The 10236-nt window shown below is 54.3% G+C and overlaps 3 protein-coding genes across 3 annotated transcripts; 1 reads left to right on the forward strand and 2 right to left on the reverse strand.

Annotated features, from left to right (window-relative positions):
• Positions 1–637: 637 nt before the first annotated feature.
• Positions 638–3671, reverse strand: J4E78_001086 (uncharacterized protein; the record flags this gene model as incomplete). The annotated part of the gene is made up of 4 exons (XM_049361747.1): positions 638–2965; positions 3045–3190; positions 3333–3449; positions 3668–3671. The coding sequence occupies 4 exons, from the start codon at positions 3669–3671 to the stop codon at positions 638–640; spliced, it is 2595 nt and encodes an 864-aa protein (XP_049227030.1).
• A 1001-nt stretch (positions 3672–4672) lies between these two features.
• Positions 4673–5432, reverse strand: J4E78_001087 (uncharacterized protein; the record flags this gene model as incomplete). The annotated part of the gene is made up of 4 exons (XM_049361748.1): positions 4673–4803; positions 4854–4902; positions 4957–5276; positions 5342–5432. 4 exons carry the CDS (start codon positions 5430–5432, stop codon positions 4673–4675), a joined length of 591 nt encoding a protein of 196 aa, XP_049227031.1.
• A 1322-nt stretch (positions 5433–6754) lies between these two features.
• Positions 6755–8258, forward strand: J4E78_001088 (uncharacterized protein; the record flags this gene model as incomplete). The annotated part of the gene is made up of 5 exons (XM_049361749.1): positions 6755–6821; positions 6879–7087; positions 7151–7313; positions 7372–8182; positions 8234–8258. 5 exons carry the CDS (start codon positions 6755–6757, stop codon positions 8256–8258), a joined length of 1275 nt encoding a protein of 424 aa, XP_049227032.1.
• Between the last annotated feature and the right edge of the window lie 1978 nt (positions 8259–10236).

Here is a 10236-nt window from a genome sequence, read left to right on the forward strand (position 1 = left end):
GAGACAAAAGATCACTGTATGCGCTATTTTCGCGACCGGTGGATTGTAAGTCATCTCAGTTGTCGAACAAGATCGGACTGACCTTACTCGTAGCGTCTGTGCCGTCGCAATTCGTCGAACGACCCTGTTGAATCCTCTCATGGTCTCTGCCGATTACACGTGGGAGGCGGTCGAACAATTCCAGTGGTGTTTTGCCGAAGTCAATGCTGGCATAGTTTGCGCATGCGCTCCCGCTCTGAGGCCGTTCTTCGCGCGCTACCTCCCTAGCTTCTTGAGTTCCCGCTTCCGCAGCAACAGCCGGGATGACGCTGGCTGTAAAAGCAACGAACTAGCACCACCGGATTCACATAGCCGACACCACGTCAAGGAGGCATTTGAACTGCGACTGCGAGATGATGCATCTGAGATGACAGCAACGACTAAACACAGTGGTGTTGATGATGAGGCACGGCTCTGGCAAGATGCTACAAATCCAGGCGGGAAAACCGTCACTACCTGTTCTGTTGCACACGCCTATTGATAGAATGTTTGGTTCACAGCCATCTTCATACTTGGTAGCGACTGGCTACAAGGCCTGGAATAATGTGTAAACTGTCAAGCAGGCATGAAGGTGATCATTCGCTTGGTACCTCCACATTTACTTGATGAGGTTCCCTCTTTCGTCGTCATCAGTCTCCTCTTCACTGTCTGTTTCGTATTCGCTCTCCTCCTCTGTCTCTTCCTCTTCGTCTGTTTCCTCTTCACTGCTGCTCTCCTCTTCTTCCTCGGCCAGCCAGTCGTCGAGCGTCTTCTCTTTCTGCGGTACTTTACTTGCACCACCCATACTAGAATCTCCACCCATACCGTTCAGACTTCGTGGGCTCAACATGCTGTCTGGCGTCATCCTGCTACTACCACCTGCTGCAGCGTCTAATCTTTCCGCCGCTGACATGTTCTTCGCGGTCTCGTATGCCGATACGTATGTCGAAGAAGAGTTTGAGACGACCTCGTCGCGTAGAGCTGGATCCGGTTCGTCACCTTCTTTGACCCAACGGGGCAGGTCTTCGTAGCCTCGTAAACCACCTACACCGCCTTCGTCGCCGATGACGAGACTGGCGCTGCCGAGCACGTAGCCCTTTCTTGTTTCACTCGGGCTGGGTATATGTGGCACTGGTTTCGGCGCAAGAAGTAAGAGCGACGCGAGTTGTGTCGATGTTGGTGTCGCCAGAAGCGCTTTGTACACGCGAGCGCGGTCGCGGAGATCGTACGAGGTGTCGTACCTCACGAGCAGGAGCACGTAGTTGTATAGGGCTTCAATAATGTGTGGCTTCTCCTCTTCAGGCTCCGCATTCTGTGGGGTGGACTCAAGATGCTCGTCCCTAAAGCCGCCTTGGTCTTCCTGGAAATCATCCATGAGCGACGGACTCGGTTTGGGCTCTTCCACTTTCGGCTCTGGAGGCGGGTTTGCAGTTAAATGATGCACATAGACCTTCGCTGCCAATAATACGATTTGGAGCTTTGCTGGTTCGGCCTCGTCCGCGAAGCCTTTGACAAGGATGCGTAAAACATCAGCGGCGATGTTGTTTTCTGGATCGATCCCTGCAAACTCTCCGACCAGCCATATGATGCTTGCTCGTGCCTGGGGGCTCGTTGCTGCATCGAGGTGTTTCGCTAACCGGACCACAGTTGTTCGGTGAGCGTTCGGGTTTCGTTGGATCAGATGTCGGATGACTTCCAGCGATTCGGCTACCAGATGAGTATCGGCCGATCCTATGTGCTTTAGCAACAGCTTCAGACATCTTGCGGAAGTCTGTGGGCTTGTTGCAGGGCTCTGCGAGCAGCGGCCGATTGCGCGCACTGACTCTTTGACCAATGCTGGATCCAAGCTTCCAGAGTGGGAGAAATGGCTCAACTCAGCCAAGATTAGGCTCTGTAGTCTCAGAGGTGCATGAGGGAATATCAGAGTAAGCAGTTCCAGTTTGAGCTGCCAGATATGTGGCGCGTCGGTTGATCGCACCAAGAAATGTGTGTAGTACTTGACGAATGGCTCCGGGTGCGTCAGGCAGACTTGCACGATATTGTACAGTGCGATGTGCTGAATGTCTCCCGCAGATCTCAAGAGGGATATCAGCGGGCCAATTGCCTGAGTCAGGTACTCTGGGGTACCGAGATACAAGTACGTCCTTGCCACCGCTATCACTACAGCCGCGTTCCGAGACTGCAAAAGTGACTGACAGCCTTTCAGCAGCAGTTCGAGGTCCGGATCCAGCACAGCAATCTCTTCCATGTCCTGTTCTTGTTCCTTTTCCTCTTCTTCTGAATCGCTTTCTGAATCGTAGAAGCCTTTCGTCGACTGCGCAGGCTTGCTATTTGTCGTGACCCCAGCTGCCTTCTTGACCTTCCTCGTCCGGCGCGGGAAGCACTTCCTTGCATATATCATCATGAGCCGCAGTGTAGCCAGCTGACCCCACTCGTCCATATCAACTAGTTTTCGTACCAATGAGCGGTAGTGCGGATGTATAAGATCCAGACGCTCCGGACATAGCTCCAAGAAAGACGATACAGCTGCGCCCGTCACGAAGTACTGCTTGTCGCCCAGTAATGTCGAAAGATATTCCAGCAGCTGCGGCTCGGTGTTCGGATCCAGCCTGTAGCACTTTGGTATTGCCAGAGCTGCTGCCCTCCTGACATATGCTGACATGTCTCCAGAACCGCGCTTTATGCCCAAGCTCACAATCTGGCTAATGACAGGCACCCTTATGCTCGACATGACGCGCAAGGCGAGAGCGCGAAGCTGAGGGTTCGTGTCCGTGAGCGACTTCTGTATCGTATTGATGGAGAGGAGCGCGGTGTCGGGTTCGTGTTCGGCATGTTGGAGGAGGTAGATGTAGACGAGCTTCTTAACCTGGAGCGAGGGGGATGCGACGTTCTTGATCACGTGGGAGAAGAAGGGCAACGTTTGCGAAGGCGGCTGTCGGTAGGACATCTAGATGCGCTGTAGTCAGTTACTACACGTCCCATAGCGTCCAATGGGCTGGTCTCGAGACCGTGGCGGGGCTCCTTACAGTGACGACTCTGCGCAGTCCTTCGAGCACATCGCGCTCTGATCTGCTGTCAAGGAGCTTCTTGAGCTGGCCCGAGGGCAGTTCTTTTGTCGGCGCTCGGCGGACATTGCTGGCATCGCGGGCGGCTTCGAGGGTGAGGTCGCGAGCTGCAGAGAGAGACCAGTGAGCGAAGTTCGAGGGATGCATGACGGTGGCACCAAGCAATTACATGGTCAAAAAGCCTGCAGCCCAGATCGGGGAGCAGAAACGGGCAGCATATCTGTATGAAAAATGTGAAAGGCGCCATACCTGTCTCCAGCAAGCTCGATATGCGACTGATGGACTCCATGACCGCGACGTGCGCCTGGGACAGCGCTTCGGTCCGGAGCGTGCGCGCTTCGTCTCTGCGCACAAACGGGAGGCCGACTATGCAGAGTCAGGCAAGGCAGGGAGCAGGTTCTGGGCCTGGTGATCGTGATTGAAAGTCGCGGCGTGCATGCCCTGGGTGTTCTGATGGATGGCCAACCGACGTAGTGGGGTGGCCCGGGGCGCGGGTATTGCCGCCGATTGGCACCTCCACGCCTGTCACGTCCAGCCCAAGCTGTGCTCCCCGAATAAGTATACCGATGACAACCTGCGCCGACACATGACAGCCGACAAACTTTCCACAAGCAGCCGTTCTGTCATGTCGCCAACGCCCGCGCCAACAGTGCTCTACCCGCTAACCCTCCCGGCCTTGCTTCGCTATCTTTTCACCACGCAGTCAGAGACATGTCCAACACTACTCATCATTTGCTCGAGTCGGGATAGCTTCCTCCAAGATCTTGCAACATCACTGCGCAATCAAGGTGAACATGACGCGGATGGTCTGGAGCAGTTGGTTGCGCCAACCCTTCAAAACTTACTCACGACACGGCATGTCAAAGTTACATTCTGCGCGTCTGTGCAGGCCTTGTTAGCCTACTTGACCGCATATGGTCGGGCTGGAACCAGTGTCGCTGCCGATGCCGAGGACGAGGAAAGAGTCGTCTTGGTGAATCCCATCGCTTTGCATACCTCAACATCTTCCTTCTCAGCCCAAGGCCTGTCCAGATGCTTCTCGGCGGCGGCAGAAGTCGCGCTTAAGCCAGGGGTAACGCTCCATATTGCTGAGTGCGAGGGTAGGCGCGAGCGTCAGGAGGAGCCCGATAGTGACGACACAGACATGGAGAATGATGCCCAAGAGGCCTCCGCGGAAGCACGCATGACAGATCCATGGGAACAGGACATCTCCATCCTGAGTATCTCGGCTCGGAAAATCGGATCTGGAAGCGGCGACCGAGCGTGGGCAGGCCGTACGGTCAAGGCGAAGACGATAGCTGCCAGGTGGTTTCGCTCCTACAACATCGAGGAGCAACAAACATACGCAGACCAAGGATGAAAGACAACACATTGCAGTGACCAGTTGTGAAACGTTTCTGCTGTTCAATTCGCCTTTGCGCCATCCAGCCGGACTTGTTGGGTCCATCTAGATGGTCGGCCGTCGCTTCGTTACTTCGTGGGAGCTTAAGCTGCCCTGGATATCCATCGCTTCCAATCGAAAGAAAATGACACCTTCCGCTACATCGATACATGAATGTCCCCATCAGCCAAACGCGTGCGATCGCAAACTACCAGTCCTTCTTGATGTCGAATGACCACTTGAATTGAAGATGGGTGTGGTTGTCATCGTCGACGAACTTGGAGACGGCAGTGTAGTGGCCACGGCCGAGCATACCGGAGGGGGCAGTTTCAGGTTCGACTAGAATAGGCATTAGTGGGTTGTGGGAGACAACATGGGCGTGTACATACACTTCTTCTCGTAGTATGGCTTCTCCTCAGTGCTGGGACCGTATGAGCCCTGTCATGGCTGTTAGTGTTTGCTCATATGCTCCTCTATGGCGAATATGCTCACCATCATCTCCTGAAGCTTCTCGCTGACACCCATGCGTGAGACCTTCTGGAGGTACTTGAGACCAGACAAGATATCGTGTTGCACCTTGAACTGTGCCTTCATGCGGAACCGAGCACCTTCCTTGATGGAGAAGGGCTTTTTCTCAAGAGCCTCGACAGCGCCGGGTGCGCGCAGGTCGATGACGATATCATCGCGGCCTTCGACTTCGAGAGCGAGAGAGAGGATGATGCATCGGCGAGGATCGTTGGGGTCGGAGATGTCCTTGCCTTGTCCAAGACCAAGGGACGCTTTCCACTTCTGGAGCGACTCGTCGTTCTGGTCTGTCGCCGCGCGTGTTAGCCATGTGTGCAGGTAACTAGCTCCCCGGAGAAGTTGTGGAACCTACCCAGCTGCTGGTACTCGTCAATCGTCTTCTTCTCGCCAACCTTGAAGCCCTCGGTCGCCTCGGCGTGGAGGTCGTCTGCGTGGTCAGCCATGGCTGTATCGGTGCGTACTGTGGAGGTGAGGGTGGGTGTTTAGGGCAAGGCAACAAAAGAAATGTTGTGGAGAAGTCAAAGGGTCAATTGTAGGAATGAGGGGCGCGGCCTCGTGTTGAGCCTCGCGGTTAGCGGGGCACATTCACCGCTCCAGTACGTCGGCGCGTCTGATTGGCTGCGTTCCTGGTGCTTGCGGGACCCTTCAGATATGCCGCAGCTGTCCAGACTCTTGCTGCAACACGACCATGTCCGCCATGGTCCTGTCCTCAGGCAGAGAAGATTCTTGACGTACGAACTGTCTCATGGTCGAGCATGGACCAGACCCCTCTCTTGTTCTTTTTGGAACAGGCCACCGGTATCTGCAGGGTCGTGTCGCGAGCTTCTACCAGACTGACAACTTGTCGGTAAGCTCTCGAGCTTGAGCTTGAGCTTCGTGACGTGGTTAGCGCCATCGCTGGTAGCGTATGCATCCCGTCCCGGAGATATAATTCTAAAGGAATGGTACCAGGTGATGCCCGGGCAAAGAACCGATGTGGAACAAAAATCGTCTTTGTCGCTGGTTTGCGATTTGAGCATACCGTCACTTTGAGCGCCTCAATTAGTTGTGAACATGTATTGCCGCGCGCGACCAATGATCACGAGTGCGATTAGCCATCCTAGCCGCCGACATTCTCTCTAAACCGCATCAATTGAGGCTGCATAGACCGAGTGGGAGCATTGGTCGCCGTGTTTGGCGGTGGAAGGGAGATGCCCAGTGCTGTCCAGAGCAACGCGTCACGAGAGAAGAGCGGAAACGCGTGACTTTGAGCGCTTTCCCCATTGAGCCCGTGGAAAGACAGGCGACGCTTCTTCGGGCCTGCTATGCCATGACAATATCGGCACGGCCAATCGGTAAGCACTACTAGCATTGCAAATACACTAGAAAGGGTTGCCGCGAAACTTTTGCGTTCGCGCAGACCTGTCCGGGGTGGCTGGGGGTCTTCGTTCTGGGAGCGCTAGTGCACAGGGATAGCACCCATCGCTCCTTCCTGTCCGCCTCCGTCGCATCGCACCACCTTTCATCACGTCGATCGCGCGCTTTCACCACGCCCTCGCCCACGTCGCCATCCCGTCTCGATTCGACACCCAGCTGTCTTCACTCGTCGCGCGACTCGGTCCGGCAGTACATTGTTACTGACGATTGCGCGCGTCATACGTGGACGGAACCGTCAAATCTTCACGCAACCACCTTTGCGCTGCGCGCTCCGTTCATCGCCAACACGCGTTATATTACTACGCGCACATCAGGCCAAACTTCAAGACCTACCGGCAACACCTCCAAAATGGTCTCCCACCGCAACCTGCCCGAGAGGAAGAATCCTCTTCTCGAGCCCACCGAATCCACAGCCAGTACGTATACGTTGCGCATCGCGTCATTGCGACCAGTCATCTAATCATTGCGCGCAGTTGAGATTCTCATCGAGAGGCGCCGACTAGGACAGACAAACCTCGGCGTAAAGCCCGGCGTCAGCGGTCTTACCAATGCGACCAAGCCGGAGAACATGGGCACGTTTGATTACGCGCATCTGAGGGTTCCGCTGCCCAAGGACTTGACAGGATCCGGCATCTTCACATTGAACAAGACCTCGGCTTTCCCCGAATCTTACTTTCTGATGGTACGCGTTATGAAAAAAGAAGCCGCAAGATTTCGCTCAGGATGCGACTAACACGACAAACAGCGACGCAGCAGCGATGGCTACATTAGTGCGACAGGCATGTTCAAGGCTGCATTCCCTTGGGCTTCGGTCGTAGAGGAGGATATGGAGCGCAAGTACCAAAAGACGTTCCCCTCTGCAGGCGCCGAAGAGGTTGCTGGAAGCGTATGGATTGCGCCTGAAGAGGGTGAGTAACTTACCTTCACCTGTTCTCGAAAGCTCGCGCTAACTAAGGGTCCCTCTAGCTCTCGCGCTGTCTGATGAATATTCTATGCGCCATTGGATTGAGGCACTTCTAGACCCCGCGCCGATCGAAAAGGGCAACAAGGACAAATCAAACACGCATATCCAGATGCCACCAAAGTTTGACGTCGCAAACGCCACACCCGTCACTCTCCCCGCACCCGGTCTTCGCACAACTCGCGCCCGCTCGGCTCGATCTGTATCACCTAGCCGAGGCGCAACTCCCAGCAGCCGAAAGTTTGCGACTCCACGAAAGTCGCGAGCCACAAGAAGCGCCATGAAGCCTGACCTTACCAAGGCTGACGAGGCCGTTACCCCATCGAGCGCTCTGCAAGCAATCATTGCGAACGGTACCACACCTTCTGAGTCAGTCGCATCATCTGTCGATGGCGATGTGAAGGAGAAGGAGGCAGTATCTGAGCCCAAGACCGAGCCAGACGTCAAGGAGGGCACAGTTCATATCGAAGTCGAGCAGACCGTGGAGACAAACGGCGACACTGAGAAGACCAGCACCAACGTCACCGTCGATGTCCCTCACAGCCATGCTGCGCTTCCCGAGCCAGAAGATCCTACCGCCATGATCGAGGAGGCCAAGCGCATGGTCGCAGAAGCACAACGGCTAGAAGGCGACTCGTCGGCCAATGTCACCAAGTCGACAAAGCGTGGCATTGAGGACGTTTTGGAGGCGGAAGATCTCGCCGCCGAGCGTATGAGCAAACTTGCAAAGGTTGCTTACACCACCGAGCAGAAGTTGACCAAGGAGAAGGTCACACGGAGAGCACTTGTCGGCATGGGTGTCATGGCAATCATAGGGTATGTCTCCACTCAACACATTCCAATCTGAGCACAACTAACGATACCTAGCACCGCCTTCCAATACCTTGCATAAGCCCACCACCATTTCCTTGAACCCTACGGTCTCGCGCATGTTTTGGGTATTTGGAGGCTCGCCCCCCGCGCTTGAGTTCCAACGTGCTTTACTTCATTTCGATTTGTTCGCAGATACCACCACCACCCAAATTTTCTCTCATCTTTTTTTACAGGCGTACAGGGAGGAGGCTTGTACGCTATTGCACGAAAGGACAAACGGTGGCTGGCTCCCTTTTGGAAAGAAAAAGGAACTTTTCAGGGACTTGTTCTCAGTGGCGGGAGCGGCAACACATTCGTTCTTGTGTGAATGCGGAGACTGGGTTGTCCGGGTGGTCAACAGTAGAGTATTTTAATCTGATATCCCCCCCTATTTTCACTGTTGCCAATGTAAATATATCTGTGTGTCTATGAAGCTAGTCCTCACTTTGTTCCGCTCGCATTGGCTAGTTCGCCAACTTTCTTGACTGCCTCTTCAAAATCGTCGAATGCATGGATTGGCAGTTTGGCTTCTTCCAGTACCTTTTGCCCTTTCCCCTCGTTCGTCCCTCTCAGTCTGACAACCACTGGTTTCTCCACCCCGATTTCCTTGAACGCCATGATGATACCCTCGGCAATCATATCGCACAACGTCAGTCCTCCAAAGATATTTACAAACACAACCGATACCCTGGGATCGGACAGAATGAGCTTGAAGGACGTCTTGATCGTTGCAGACGTCGCTTTCCCGCCCGTGTCGAGGAAGTTAGCAGCAGAAGTCGAATAAGGTGGCTGTGAAAGCCGCAGAGACAGCGTATCAATAGTATTGAGTGCCAGTCCAGCGCCATTCACCAAAGTACCAATCAAATTCCGCGGGCCCTCTTCTGTTGTAGAAGACGGCGGCGTCTGCGTCCCCGCCTGACTAGTCCCCGGCGGAAATTCAGGAGACCCCAGCGGTATGTATACGATCCCAGCTTCTTCAGCTTCTCGATCTGTTGCTGAAACAGACTCTTGGTCACGGAGAGCATGGAGATCAGCCTGTCTTTTGCCGGATTTGAAGGCCGCGTCGTCGAAGAACAAGTACGGTTCGTAAATGAGTATCTCGTCACTTTCGACAGATAGAGCGACTTTGACGTGGGCGTCGATTGCTTCTTTCTCTTTGTACAATTTCCATAGATTGTTGATTAGTTCAACAGTTTGGGCTTTGGCCATTGGTGGGGCAGCGTCCAGTTGCATGTGTGCAATGGCGGATTGGATGACTTCTTTACTGGGGCCTGAACGGTAGTCGAAAGGAAAACGGCGGACGCGTTGGTTCAGTTTGGCAGGGTTTGCGGTGGGTGATGCTATGATTGAGGGACTGCGTGCTGAGCGGTGTGGGGAAATGCCTAGGTAATGTGTCGAAGGCGAGCCCTCTGGTGGTGTTGTCAGGTCGATTTTGTATGTCGCGAGAAGGTTCGTAGACTGGTCCTTGGTAAGGTGGAGAGAGCGTCTTTGCTGGAGTGGGATCGATGGTCTGGTGGAAATGATAGGCCGCCGTGTAAAGCTTGAAGTGTGGTACGAACGACGCTGTTGAGCTGCTGATTGCTCCTGGTCGATGTTAGTGTCCATTTCTTAAGTCTCCCGTCACTTTCAACATACAGTCTTTCGCACGTTGCGACCGGACTTGGCAAGAATGTCTTTCATCACACCGCCAAATTTGGCAGGGTGATCTACCATAGTCACACCGGCATCCTCCAGCGCTTTGTACTTTGAAGCTGCAGTTCCCTCTCCTAGACCAACCCAGGCTCCTGCATGTCCCATAACCTTACCGGGTGGAGCTTCAAAGCCTCCAATGACAGCAGCGATGGGTTTCGGGTTCCTAACACGCTTTCTGTAATCTTTGATCCAGTCCGCTGCCTCCTCTTCTGTTGTACCGCCTAGCTCACCAACGATGATGATAGCCTCTGTATCCTCATCACCCTCGAAAACTTTCAACGCGTCAACGAAGTTGGTCCCAGCCACCACATCACCCCCTACTGCGA

The sequence above is a fragment of the Alternaria triticimaculans genome (assembly GCF_023758025.1).
Source record: "Alternaria triticimaculans strain BMP 0046 chromosome Unknown scaffold_1, whole genome shotgun sequence".
Taxonomy (NCBI): domain Eukaryota; kingdom Fungi; phylum Ascomycota; class Dothideomycetes; order Pleosporales; family Pleosporaceae; genus Alternaria; species Alternaria triticimaculans.